The following is a 15665-nucleotide window of genomic DNA, read 5'->3' on the forward strand; positions in this document are numbered from 1 at the left end:
ACTATCAGCTTCAACAGAGGTGGGATTTATTGTCAAAATAAAAAATAAATAATTCTAAAATACAGAATGAACATAAAATGGACTTTAAGACTTCTGTTCCTCATGTTACATTGTCATTTAATGGCCTGTGATTTCCAAGTATGCAGTGCACCCATTTGGCCCACAGTTTACCTTAAATACAACTTCACCTTCACAGCATATGAGCTTACTCAGTGTACTTTTCAAATCCAGGTGCTTAAAAATCAATTGATTAAAACATGTTTGAACAAAACCTACAAAGTAATTCGTAGTTTTCCTGAGTGCATTTGTATACAACCACTCAGTCACATCAATAAATATTTTTGTATAATCTATGTAACTCTCATAAATAAAAATCCATTTGAGAATTTTTGAACTTTTTACTGTATTATATAGCACACTACCCAGAGATATAGATTCTGGCACAGAGCATTCTGAGGCTCCAAAAACTCAGTGTTTTATTTGGAAGCCTAACTATTAGGGTTGCAAGGAAGCTGGTAGCCTTCAGGCAGTGGTGGTTGAAAAATGCCATGACTTGCCAGTTTCTGTTCAAGGTGGCACAGATCCAGCACTGACAGCCTCTGCCAGAGGAAATTCAAAGCAACTGTTGTTTTCAGAGGTACTAGGACTATTTATTATGGAACTGTAGAAATTTCACAGTAAAATTCCATGGTATGGGCAGCTAAGAAATGTTCTCAAATTACTTGATAGCCACAAATTTATTTAAGGCATAAAGTAGACCTGGACGGTCCATCTTCATTCTATGATTCTATGATCTTCCTACTGTAAAAGACAGCACTTTAAAGACATGAGGAAACTGTATTTGTTTACACTAAGATGGAAATCCAGTTGCAATTCTCTTCACTGTAAAGAAATGGAGTTTCTGGAAAGAAGATTACATATTCATATATACCAGAGTTCTTAATCAATGCATTTTTAGGTATATTTTTGACTCAGATAAAGAAATGCAACTCCTCAAAAACACTTTAGGATAAGCTAACATTTAAACTGAATATAAACCCTTTGATTTCCATCCCAAAATGAATTGTATCTGTTTTCCTTTGAATTAAATAGCTTCACAATTCCAGACATGACTAATAGAGTAAAATAAAAATATAATTTAAAGGTTTGATAAATGTTTGCCTTTAGTAGCACAAAAATACTGATCGCAAAAGCTTTCTAAAAACAATTTGGCTTCAGGTTACCTGTTGTATTGTGAGTAGTATTTCTCTGGCTATTGCCCCATGACTGCCTCCCAGATCAGAAGGATCCCACAAGCACTATACTCAGATTTATGACAGTAACCTCCTCATATCACCTCTACAGGAAACAGAACATGGACATGATCTCACCATTCTTGACTACGTAACAGACTTAGTAGTATTTCAGAGACTGTAAAAAATTCTCTGAATCATAAAGATGAACAACTTCTCTGTCTGCACTCTATTTTAACCAAGGTAAGGATTGGATTTCTATGTGCTACAACAATGAAGCACTGCTCAAACATAATACACATTTTCTGTGGTTGAATGTATTGTCACATATAAGTGTATTTTAAATATTTTGTGGCTGCATAGAATCAGAACTATCTTAAAGGTTTTCTGATTCCTCTAATTTTATTTAACTGTCTCACTGGTACTTACTTTTCTTACAGATAATAAAGCAGTAAATAGATAAAGAGATACACAGATAAAAAACAATCTATCTATATTCTTGTACTATTACAGTTCCTCAAGAATTTCCTGATTTTGACTGTCCTCTCTCCTGGCTATCCTCGATTTAATCAGCTAAATTCTTAATGATGTAACAATTTCATACTGAAAATGAGAGATCGATCTAACTGAAATGCAGCATTGGCACTGCATATTGCACACTATGTCTGGCTTATTTTTTTTACTATCCTTCTGCCAAAGGAAGACCAAAGCCTTCTGCCCTTATTCAAATGCCTCTTCTGAGGATCTCCTCCTGGAAGATTTCACACACAAAGTTGTTTCCAATTATCATAAAAGATCTGATAAAAGATTCACACTCAAAACTAATCCTCCTTGTGCTGCATTGCAAGATCAGGTAAGTCTTCATGTCTTTTGTTAAAATTCATCTTATATCCAGTCTCCTTTTAAAACACAAGCTGCAAGAATTACTGCAGATAATCTGTGCAGCGTACTGCCCAACATTGTCTAAAATGGAACTGCAAATCGGCCTGAGTATTTCTCAGAGAACACAAAAGACTGTGGCTTCTGGGCTCCAGTGAAGTAAGAGAAGACTGTGAAGAAAATCTATTCAAAACATTTAAAATAATATTTTGGATATTGTTCCTTGAACTGAAGAGAATGGCAGAACAGCGATGACTAAAATGTAATTCCCTACAGTATTCCAGTTTACATCTTAGCATGAGTCACTCTTGAAGCAAAAATGGATAAATCACTTTTTCATTTTCTCTTTTGTTACAAAAATTATACATATATGAGGATATTAAAAAAAAAAAAATCTGTAAATGCATATCATTGATTGAAAGATGCTGCATGAAATCTGCATGCATTTCAAAGACCAGCAACATATCAAATTATTTATTTTTTCAATCTATAAATTTTAATCCTAGAAAAACCTCATGGTATATATACCACACGTTATACACTTTATTATTATACACTTTATTTAAAAAAAAAAAAAAAAAAAAAAAAAGAAGAAGAAGAAGAAGAAGAAGGAAAGAAATGAGAAATTAAAAATTAAAAAAGATAAAAGGTATAAGGTTAAACTGTTAATACTACCAACTTACAAAGTTTTCCACAACTCTTACAGGTAAGAGGCTTGGAAAAGACATTTTGAAATCTAAATAGGTATGTGGTTTACTTTAGGAAGGGCTTAAATAAAACAGTTACTATAGATATAAACCATATTTGTGGTCACAAAAGGATTCTGAAGAAAACATGTAAAATGTCTCATCATAGCTGAGATGGCATTGGGCGCCACAGCTGAGTGGTGCTTAGAAAGAAAGCTGTGTCAGACTGAAGATAGAATCTCCTATAAAAATGAGGACTTAAAATGAATAGTTACGTTTCCTTCTGACATACTGGTGCAGAATTATTGTTTGCAATAACAAGAGCTATTTTCAACACTTTGAGAAAGGAATAGCAAGATGTTGGTCCTCTCATTAAGAATGTTCTGTTCTTCCTTTGTTGTGACTATCAACAGTACTATTTATCAGCTCATAGCCATGACAAATACTGGCATTGCTAGCCATATAAATAAAGCTGCAATCTTTTCCCTTTCCTCAGAGAATGTTATGTTGCCTCTTTTTATAAATCTGGGCAAGACAAAGTGTGCAGAACATTCATGCCATGAGAATTCAGTGTTGAATTCAAAGATTGCAATATGTTCAGCACCAGGTTTCTAAAAAGATATGTGAAAATGAAGTTCAAGAATTAAGAAGCAAGAAGCTATTTTTAAAAGCAAATTCTTTTCTACCATATAGCTCCGTTATGCTTTTGGAGCGAGTCACAAAACTCAGAAAGTACAATGGTCAGGCTTTAAGCAGAGAATCTGAAGATTTTGGAGGGAAGGTGTTGCAACTTGTAATACATGACATATTCATGACATTCCTGAGAAATCTCCCAGCCTCTGACTTTAATATCCAACACATCAGTCTTGACAGCTCCATTTGGCATTTGGATACATATATTCACTCTTCTGGTACTCACAGAAACTTCTAGTATGAATTCAGATCCACATGCTCATTGTTAGTGAAACACTTCTGGGGCTACTTAAAACATATATATATAAATATATACATGAAGTATTATGCTCTAGAAAGCATTCAGAGAAAAATGACTTCCCAAACTTAACCCTTTTCTGTGCACTTTCCACTCAGCAGCTATTTAAATCCACTATGCCCTTTCCTAATGCCTATATGGTACCCTCAGAACCCAGTTCTGCAAATGCTGACAATATCTCCACTCTGAATAACTCCAAGAGAAAGGGAAACCAAACCAAACATGGAACAGCACAGTGGACATTCAGGCTCAGCTTGGTGTCCTGAGCAAGTTACTGTTTTTGTATTTTTCTCCCTAAGTTTTGGAATTAAACATGCAGTCAGTGTGGGAGCAAGCACATCTGTAGCTCCCCACCTGACCTGAAGGATCCTTATACTTCATTCTGGCAACACATACTCTTCTTCATGACACAACTGTAGTGGCATGCTAAAACAAATCCTCCATTTCTTGAAATGGAGGGCTGAGTGTTTTCATGGTCAGGAAAGAATTAAGAAAGAAAGGCATCTACTTTTTTGTGGTAAAAAATTAGGCCACAAGACTATTCCCTGAAAAGAGGCTCAGCAGCCACCTTCTTCCTCCATAAGGTTTCAACCTAAAATTTAGTAGTTGCTCAGTGTTTTCAAAGAATGCCTTTAAGTGTCTGTACCTGAAGTGAATTACAGGCTCCAATGCAGGGTGACAATCATGCAAAACAACTTCGTGTCTAGGCACTGAAGAAACATCAGAAGTAGAACAAGGATGTTTGATTCCAAAGTGGCAGGTTTTTGAACAGATCTTTAAAAGCACTTAACATCTTATAGAGCAACAAGTACTCAGTTCAGAAGCTGGGATTCCACCTCAGGAGGCAGATTTCCTGCCCTTTGTTTACTTTGGACTCCTATATTATCGGGAAAATATTTACAGATTTTTTCCTTGCAAACAAATGGAATATTTATAGTCACATTTCAGTTCATTTGTAAATACTAGGAATGGCAAATATACATGAACTGCATTATATCTTTCAAAAGCCAAACAAGCAACATGGATGTCCCTCCAGCTCAAACAAATAGGTTTTAGTATTTTTATTTTTGATGAATGTCAAGTAAAGCTTGATAGGCTATCATAGAATCATAGAATCACTCAGGTTGGAAAAGACCTCAAAGATCATCGAGTCCAACCCTAATCTAACCATGCTACCCTAGCTAACGACACTATGTTAAATCATGTCCCTGAGCACCACATCCAAATGGTTTTTAAAAACATCCAGAAAGCTCTATACAAAACTACTTTTTCAGTTGCAGATGTACTCTCATTTTTTTTCTCTCTCATAACAAATATATTTTCACTAAGTTATTAACTAAGCAGTCAAAGCACAAATTAACTACTGAGGACAGCTGTAATCTGAATGGTTAAATTATATCTATCATATCATTCTTAGTTTGAAATTAGAATTAAAATAATATTACCTAAATCTTCTCTTCTTGTGCGCATTTAGCTGACCTCAGCTCCCATTACTGCATGCCCTTGAGCCAAAGAATCTCATCGTAGTGTTAAACCACATCTAACACAAAACTGAAACCTGGATTCTTAAACTTTAATAATATAAAAATTAAGCCAATGGAAATTCAATTTCCCAAGCATTTAGGTAGTGTTTACCAACATGTACTTACCTCCACGATCTCGTGCTGCTAAATTCTGTCCTCTCCTTAAAGTAATGTCCAGTTGGTACATTCCGGGATCCCCAGAGGGAAAATCTGCATTACTAGGTCCAACTGAACTTGTTTTCTGGAGGGGAAAAGAATACAACAGCTAATGTTACTAAAAGTTTTGGATAAAGTTTGTTTTTCCCTGGCAAATTAATTAATTCCTGTTGAATTAAGATTTTTGGCTAACCCGTGACAACTGGTCAGTTCCAGTAATTGATGAGGCAATGTGAGAATGCAGAAATATTTATTCCAGCAGTGCATCCTGACTGAGGATTTCTAAGAGGGAAGACAACTGCAAGTGACAGTCCTCTCTGTCACAATCATCAGCGGGCTAAAGAGTCACAGGCAGTTCTTCCACGAAGGAAGAACCTCGCAGCTGGAGAGACAGAACCAGGAGGGACCCAAGCAACTGTTCAGGAGAGGCATGGGCTGGAGTTGCAGAGCAGCAGGCCTCAAGTCTTGCTCTTTACCCTCCTCTGCACACCTCTGCAATGCTTAGCCTCTAGCAAGGACAGAAATAAGGAAAAAATTCATACTAGCCTGGCACTCAGTCTCATCCCGGCACTAGTGTTTGTCAGAGTGTTATGGAAGATAAAAACTGAGCTCCAAAGTAAAACACAATCACTAAAATTCTCCTTCCCCTCTCTTGACTGTCTGCAGGAGCCTGCAGATACAAAAGAACTGCAATTTTTTCCAATATTAATAACCTCTTCCCCTAATCCTCCTTAGGGAGTCCCTTTTTCCTTTTTGCTCTTTGTTACAACACAAGCCCTGTGCTAAAATTAATTTCCATATTCCTCACTTCTGTCATTTTCACTCCTTTCCCTATACCTTTCATTCCTTTTTTTTTCTTCTTCTTTTTTTTTTTAAATTTTCTTTGCTTTTCATTAATTACTTATTCAGATAGCTACTGAAGCAGACCACAAATGCTTAGATAAGCAGAATAAGAAGACTGCAAAACATGAACAGCATGAAATAAAAATGAAAAAGAAAACAAATAGATATTAACTACTCATAAGCATTAAGAAGTCAAGCCAGCCTTCTCACATTAGACAAACGGCATTTAAATTATGTAAGTAAAAGTTGAGGTTGCCACACTAAGTCAAGCCTTCAGTGAATCATTTTTTAGTGAACATTTTATATTTCAAAATTTAACCATGAAAGTAGCAACTAGTAAAACACAAAGGACTAATTTTGTGCATTCTGCTCTAATGAATGTAAAGTTAGAACTGTTTGGACAAGACATTTGAAAACATATCAGATACTACAATTATTGCAAACACAAGTTTCAAAACTAAAGTTTAACTTCCACGCTGCACATAATCATGTCAAGGAAATACATTCTTTGTAGCCTTAAAAAATTTATGAAGTTGTTGTAAGCCACAAGGCTGTATACTAATGGATGAAGACACATAGCCTGACAAGGTATGAACATGCCTTTACTTTTAGGTTCTAAACATAAGCACATAATGTGTTGAAAATGCTTTAATTCTTTATTAAATCTTTGAGAAAAATGTTGAAATTCCAGGCAATGACCATTAAGGCAATTAACTGCTGTATCCCATAAATAAAATCTTCTGTGGGATGGCAATGCCTTAAATACAATTGAAATCATTTTTAATAGTGGTCTGTCATCGTCTTCCTTTAGAATATTCTTTCTAGCTAAATTATGACTTAATTATCAGAGTACCACAATTTCCCGTAAAATCCAAATTAATCTGTTTTAGAGGAAATTTCTGATTTCACACAAACACTGCAGGCAAACTTGTAGACAGAATTTTGATAGAGATGGCAAAGATTCCCATCATCTTGCAAACACTCCATGTGGAAAGGCTGAGACAAAAGTCTCAATGACTATAAATTTCATCAGTTGTGCTCTTCATTTAATAGATAGCATACAAGGCTTCCCTGGGCAGTTGTCTTACTGAACAGTGTGAATAACACCATGAGATGCTTTCACTTTCAGCAAGACATCCATGATAAGATTTTCTACAGTCAACACATAAAAAGAATAAATCTGCAGCTACAACTCACTTCTGACACATAGCATGTCAAATGATGTTCTAACATGCCTGGTATACACATCATTTATGCAAGCTGGACTGAATACGCAGCTTACACTTGGTCACACTTTTAATAACTCCCATGAGTGGCACTCCTCCATTAAGTATCTGTTTTCTTATTTCAGTGTTTTCTAGATGCAGCAGTTTAACAACCAGATGAGTATATTTATTAAAACAGATGAGCACATGTTAAGCATGTAAAAGAGCTGCAAACTAGTTACGTGTTAATAACTGCATAGCTAGTGACAGGAAAAGCCATCTTATGTTATGGCAAATACATGTATGTATGAAGTATTGCACCTCAGTGTATGAGAAGAATTATGCTACTTTGATGAGCTAAAACTGACACCATTCCTGCAGCATATCGTTTTTCACAGCTTATTAAAAAACACTAGAACAAAAAGCACAGAGAATCCAATTATTGTCCATATGGCATTACCAAAGTTAGGAATGTATCTTTTGAAGTCACACTACCATTTAACAGCTGAAAGCACACCACTAATTTTTAGGTTAATGCATTCAGGTGTCCCCAGCTGACAACCTGGAGATCACTACCATCTTTGCCACTGCAAACCATGTATTGCCTTTTTCTGTCACCATGAAAACTGACATTCTTCTTCAGTTATTGCTAATGATTAGCCACCTACACAAACCCAGTAAATAAATGGTGTTCCTGCTGTCCTACAGTCTAAATCTGTAAGTTAGCAGGACTTTATTCCAGATATTCAGAGGATGTAAGAGATTTAATGAACTCTCCACTGTAGAAACAGAACACATTGATAAAAGCAAAATGCACTAAGTTTTTCCAACATAAAGCATAGGTATCAGTATCAAAATGTAGATGCAGGCATCAAAGGAAAACCTGGAAATAATTACAATTTTAAAGAGACGTGGTTTGACTCTAAGCAGCATTACCTGCAGCAAACAAAGGAAAAGGGCAATGTAACAGGAGTTATATAAAAGTAGAAAAAAGAGAAATTGGCCATCTTACTACACTGATGGACCATATGTTCAGGTTTTTGTAAGGAAATGGGATGATGAACTGAATAGCATTCCTTTCATAGTTCCATATAATAAATGAAAGTAAATTTTGTAATGTTTCAGAAAGTGGAAGAACCAGAATGCCAACACTCAAAGATGGATAGCACGACATGAAGCATTACCAGCATTCATACAGAAGAAAACAAACAATTATCAAAACTTCTGAAATAACATAAATGTGTCTTGAATGTAGCATAAGCAGAGCTTCCCACTCCACTTACTGCCCAGCTCAGCGTCATTTTTTAAGATCATTTTCATTTGTCAAAGTTTCTTACTCAGCCACAGAGAGTGCTTTGAAAACATCTGTTTGTAAAGTAAGGAAAAGAAATTGCAAATTCTGAATATCTGTCAATTTAGGCAATTAATGAGAAGTAGTTGTGCTTCAAAGTTATGACAATAAATTGATGAGCAATTTTCCTGAAAGTATCTGCCGGTCTACTTTAGAATTTTCATTATCCTCATCATAACCTGAGCAACACTTTTTATACTAGTGTTCCGACTGATAGCAATAAAGAACAACTGAGGAAAATGAGAGAGAACTGCACAAACCATTTCATTTCATTCAATCTGCTTCCTCAATAATAAGGCTGGAATAAAATTTCAAACTATTTCAATACCAAAATAAAAGGACATTCTTGTATTTTAGATTAGGAGCGTACAGAAACTAGTAGAATCTTGTGTATGCTAATAATGTAGGTTTTGATTAACACTTCAGACAGGAGTGGCTACTTTGTTAGCTTGTCATACTCATACCTACAGAAAAACAAACAAACAACAGCAACAACAACAAAACCTGTTGCTATTTACAGCTTGTGCAAAAAGCCTGAACTGTGTCTGTGAAGATTTAAAACTGGATAAAACGTACTGATGACCTATGAAAGATTTTGCAATTGAGCTCTTTATGAGCCAGGGGCAACAGCACATATGTGCTAGTCTGAAATGCATAGACTATGAAGAACTATAAACTCAAGATTATTTCTGCAGAATGAAAACATTGTTTATCTTAGCATTAATACACACACACACACACATGTTGATATGTGTCAGTATTTTCTGTATGTGAATAGTTTACATCATCGGGAAATACGCTTTGGTTAACAGAGAGAAGCGTGCAAAATATTCAGCCTCCTCTTTTCTGAGCTTTCTGGATACATGTGAAAGAGCTATTTAACCCACTGTTTAAAAATAACCCTTCAGAATCAAAAAGCAGTACTAACCATTTATATCTCTGCAGAATAAGTGGAATATTTTTTCCAACATCTGTACTATTGTTGCTCTTTGATACTGAAAGTGAGCATTTGCTTTCAGTTGCTTTCAAATACAATCAAAGTGATTAGTTTGAAGAGCTTGGAAGATTTCCTTCTGAAAATGTAATAAATAGATGCAGAAATAACATCAGAAGATGTAAGCATACTAAGATTTGGAAAGCTTTGAACTTAGAAGTACATTTCAAATCACATGTTTCAGAAGCAGTAGCCCTGTCTAGCAGCAGAGGAAACCACACACATATATTGACGATCAGAGCAGATCTCAATGATTTGTCCTTCCTTTCATTAACCTTCATGTTTTGCTTGCTCAGTTTGCTACCTTTTATTCATTGTAGTCTACTATAAAAAATTTTTCTTCCGCAGTTCACTTACGGAGACTAAGATAATAAAGCAAGTAGAAAATAAAAACGGCCTTCACCAAAATCATGAATTCATGCTTGAATAAAGCAGCCACAGCTTCCTTCCTTTTTGTCACATTTCATCCTGATCCACATGCCCTGCCCAACTTCCCCCTGTGTTTCTATGATACTTAGTTATATTAAAAAATAAAAATAAAAAGTTCCTATCCAGGCTCCATTTTGTGAAAAACAACTGCAGTGTTCATCCCAAATCTATTTCTTACCAAAACAGTAGTTTACCTTGATGTAACAAACTGTAAGCACAAGTCTTTAGAATACAAATTTCTCATGAACTGTTTTCATTTACAAGTAATGGTGGATATTTTTTTGTTATTTATTAGCATTTAACAGCTCTATATCCTCTGTCAGACTATTATCATCTCAGCTTACTTGTAATAGGTTCACAAAAGTTTTTTTAGAAATAAAAACAAACTTTACCACCTTGCTTTCCTTTGGTATTACTTTGATAAATTCGAAGGTTTTTAATATCCTACTTGCACACAATTCTGTAACAGAAAACCTCAGAGGTACTATACTCAGTATTTCAACTGCTGAGTGATGAATTTGTAAGTGATGTTTGATCAAAGGCATACATACTCCAGACACACCAGTGACTTAAAATCACTCATTTTTTCCCAACAGTCCTGTACATTGATCTTAACAAAACTTGTTTTTGCTAGAAATTCTGGCCATTTAATACTTAGATTTTACACTCAAAGTGATTTCTTACAATCTCTCAGTTTGTGGTGGAACCACTTCTTTTAGCACAGATGATGCTTTTTCATTAAACTAAGAAACAGCACATCCAGAATATGCTTTCTATATTGCACATATTTGCTTAGGAACTGATATACCCAATATTCAGAAGAGATGAAAAGGTGTTTTCCAGTTACTGTTAGTTATTGTGTGTCTCTGGCAATATCAGAGTGACAAGACAAATCTCAGATCCAGTATAACTCCTACTTTTTTAAATAAATAACAAAGAGACAATGGAAATTAAATTAAATGCAGGTATCTTTGAAATAGAAAGTCTTCCAGCTAATTGATGAAATACTGGGTGTATAAAGCAGCATAGCCATTCTCTTTCATTGGTCATGGAAAATACTTTTATTTCGTCCAATTGTACCAGATAATCTACTCCAGATTTGTACTCTGGATATGGATGACCAAATCTGAGATACCAGCGGATTTAGTCCCTGAATTTCCTGTAAGGGGAAGATCATAGTTGACTCTTCAGAAGGATGATTCCCGCTCTATTATAAAGAGATACAGATCTGATTCATTAGTAATTTGTACATCTGGTCTATTCTTATGGAGATGCTGAAGAAGTCTTAGAACTTTACAAGTGTGGGAATAATCTTAATTGACATCAGTTACAAGAAAGAATATATGAATCATAATCTCATTTTAAGGAACTCTTTCTAAGATGGAACAGAAATAATAAACAGTAATTTTCCAGAAGACAAACAAAACAAAGTAAAACCACCTTGTACTTTTCTCATTGCAAATAATGCCATTAGCAACAAAAATCAACAAGCACACAGTTTTCCAAAGGTGAATTTGAGTAAAATAAGGAGTATTAATAGCGTAACCGATAAATTCCTGGAAGCAATTTCAAAGTGCCCATAAAGCCAACATTTTTACAAATGCGAAAGCAGAGAATGAATGCATAAGAATTCCCTTTAGCTGAGTGGACTCAAGTTTTCTGACATACCCAAGTGCCAACAGTGCAGTTCTGGTGATCTAGACTGACATGGGCAACATAAGAACAACATAAGTGATCCTGCCCTGCCCTCAGCACCAGTGACAGGCACTCATTCCATTCCTTTCAATGTTTGCTGTCCACATCATCTAAACTTTCCTCATCTTTGTTTGATACAGAAACATTACAAGATTAAACAGTTCTGCTGAAAGAACACAGAGACACTGCCAGGCTACACCTTACAGCAGGACAGACAGGTCCCAGCCACCTCTCAGGGTAAGGAACATAGCACAGTGCCTGGGGAAGTGGAGACAAACATAGCTCTTCATTACAGCCACGGCTGCTCTTCTCCTGGCCACTTACTGGTATCTCCTGCCCAGATTGTTTGTTAGATACAGTGTCCTGTTGGAAAAACAGGTATTTGTGTAAATCAGAACAGCATCTTTTGTCATGTAGTTTACAGTGAGCAACATACTTCCAGTTCCAAAACAAGGTAAAATATAAATGGGAAAACAAAAAAAGCAAATCAACTTCCAGATTACCAAATTTTATAAGGACAAACAATGCCAGGAACTTGAAGAAAAGTAGTGCTCTGCTGAAGCAATAGCTGAAGATGGAACTGGTATTCACAGGAACTTATTTCTATTCATGTAGCATCACCACTGTACAACAACTCCAATGGTGCCTCATTCATCATCACTGTCCAGAAATCTCTTCACTCCAATTGGGCTTGCAGCAGAGTAAAAAGAACTGATTTCCTTCCATGAACAGACAGCTTGTTAGAAATCCTATGGATAAACCTAGGTAATTAGATCTATCTGAAATTTAAGTGGAATCCCAGAGGAGGTGCTTTCTTTGCACTGTTAATGATATGCTTCACATGACCTAACCACTTGTGAATCTCTGTGGCTCTTCCACCTGGGTTAACACATTCAAAAAGTGTTGTTAAAACAGAATGGGAATTATAATTAAAACTCTAGGCAATTTGCTCAACAGTCAGCTGAAATTTGTTGCAGCATTTCTCTCCCTGATCTCAACAAAGACAGTGCATAAGCAGAGCCTAGAATCACAAAGGAGAAAGGTTGGCTTATAGTTCTGGAGGCAACACTAGAAAGAACAATACTTATTTATTAATTTCTAAATAACAAATAATATGCAAGAATTTCCAGAGTAAATTGTATTATGGGAGTATTTTGCTTTCCTGAGAAGAAAGTTACCAGCACGGTACTTTACCCCACAGGAGCTGATTAATGGCCTTGGACTTCAGTTAAAAGAATTTCTCACAGCCATTTACAGAAACAATCTCCTATAATTGAAAGCTAATTTAAAAACATATGTATGCAGGAACATAACAAACTGATTAGAGATCAAAATGTTACAATCTATTTCAAGTGTAAATAAAAAACCTAGAAAAAGTTAATAAAAAGAAGTTTTTCATGGCCCCTAATGGATGTTCCAAAGTTTCACCAGACTTTTTAGTTTTAGGAGGTTACTTGATGCTTGTTTCTATTCTGGTCAGCACTGGTCAAGACACCTCTGGAGAGCTGCACTCAGGTCAAGGTCCCCAGGCCAGGGACCTTCCAGTAAAACAGTAGTACAGCAGGGCTGATATTTGGAGCTGCCATCCTCTGCCTGGTAGGAGCAGAGTATGTCCCAGTTGTGTATAAATACTGCCACCGAGCATATCTATCCCATGCATTTATGCTGCACCTCTTATGTACATTTTAAATTAAGCCCTTCCCCTTGCCCTCTCTAGACTTTTTTGCTTTCTGTAAAGCAATCCATTATTCTCAGAGGTAGAACAAGACATGTTATACATCAGTAAATAAACATGAAGTTGCTTCATGACTAAGCATGTAATATGCCCTCAATCCTCAGTTAAAATAATAAAAAGCATCAGTTAAATCCTGGGGGAAGAAAATTAAATAAATAAATATAAAAACCTGTTTGTTTGTTTAAAAAAAGAACTTAAAGAAATTGTAAAAGCTTATTCTCTCTTAATCTAGTTAATATAACAGTTACTGTGGAAATGCTGACATTATCAGTTACATACAGCCAACAAACCAAACAATGTAACAAGTAAGATAGCAGGGGAAAAAAAAAAAAAAAAAAAAAAAAAAAAAAAAAAAAAAAAAAAAAAAAAAAGTTCTTAGTTCAAAATGCCTTCTTATTTGTCTTCTTATCTGTGATCATGTCTTCTTATTTGTTCAGAAATCTATAGCTTTAGGATATCCACTATCTGTCATGAGACCTTCTATGCAGACCACACACAATCCATTTACCAGAAACTGACAACATCCCTTTCTTTCCTTTTCTGAAATGAACAATGTAGCATAGATTTTCCAAGAGCAGTGATTAAATTCATTTCCAAGTTCACTAACCACATCGTCAACAGCTGTAGATCTAGCCAATTCAATGTGTTTGAATCAGGAGCAAGTTTGTTATTAATTCCAAAAAATCTTAAATTTTACTTCCCTCTTTCAAAAATTCTGAAAGCATAATCTTTTTCAGAAATGAGATAATCTGCTTCTTTTAACAGAGGAAATGAAAAGCATCATGAATCAAATTACATTTTACTTTCATTTGTGCAGAATTACTGAGTTCCCAGGACAAACCAAGAGAATGAGTACTCTTGACCTATTTTGGTTTTGAGAAGATTATTTTAAGTTACATGAGCTGTCTGAGTACATTTCTGCAAGAATAAATACACTTGCACTCTGGAAAACATGATTCACAAAGAAAGTGAATGGGGGAAATAAAAAGTCTCTGAAGGAGTAGAATATACACTGGAAATACACAAATCAAAGTCACATACTCTTTCCCATTCCAACGAAGCTTACATTCCCAAAATTGTTTTATAAAGCATAAAAATCATGCAGGCATTCCATTTTTAAGCTTTAGTTATTTATTCATTTATTTTTTTCCAGAGACTAAGTCTTAGGCAGAAGCAGCACCAATCTAATTTCTGAGAGCTAGCATTTCTATCATCTCTAGAGAAAGAAACCTGCCATATCAAGAACAAAAATCTTCTCACTTGCCTGAAGAGTGCAGAATTACACAGCAAGTTGTGTCAAACACGGAAGATGAAGGATAACTCAACAGGGAAATACAGACAGGTGTCACATCCATATCAGAAGAATCTCTGAACAATTAGCTATCTCCCTTTCAAAATGAGAAATGCCTGAAAACAATATATGTGCCTGATTCCTCATTCCCTCAAGAGAAAATTACCTTCAGTCACTTTATTTAAAAATAAACTGTCCACATTTTCATAACAGAAAACCATACTAAAATATCTCTAATTTAATTTGCCACATTATTAGCAGTTGTTAACTTTATATTTAAATATGCACACACTAAATAACTCAGGTTATTCAGAAGTATTATGTACTAAGTTTATGTTTTAAATTTTGTGAAATGTGAATGTTTTCAGCATATGGCACCTGAATTGCCCTGAATTCACTTTATAACAAGTGATCCTACAACTTTCATTAAAACAACACTAACAGTTACAGAGAAACTTCCTTAGTGCTTGTATTCATAGCTAAAAATCACTGTAATGAGGATAACACTAGTCTACTGTATACAAATAGAAAAAATGAATATTTTAAAAATAAATATGCCAATTTCATAATCAAAGCTGGTTTAAATTAAGCATGATTTACCTAGATATTTTGATATTTTCAGTTGTCATTGAAGAATGATAGCATGTATTACACC

At 35.2% G+C, this 15665-nt stretch overlaps 1 protein-coding gene across 5 annotated transcripts in view; it reads right to left on the minus strand.

Annotated features, from left to right (window-relative positions):
• Positions 1–15665, minus strand: part of MCTP1 (multiple C2 and transmembrane domain containing 1) — a 246706-nt gene that overhangs the window by 158840 nt on the left and 72201 nt on the right. For all 5 annotated transcript variants that reach the window (XM_072359050.1, XM_072359049.1, XM_072359052.1 and 2 more), the window contains exon 2: positions 5438–5552. In XM_072359050.1, the coding sequence (XP_072215151.1) occupies positions 5438–5552 (115 nt within the window). The remainder of the gene's footprint in view (positions 1–5437; positions 5553–15665) is intronic.

The sequence above is a fragment of the Excalfactoria chinensis genome, chromosome Z (assembly GCF_039878825.1).
Source record: "Excalfactoria chinensis isolate bCotChi1 chromosome Z, bCotChi1.hap2, whole genome shotgun sequence".
NCBI lineage: Eukaryota > Metazoa > Chordata > Aves > Galliformes > Phasianidae > Excalfactoria > Excalfactoria chinensis.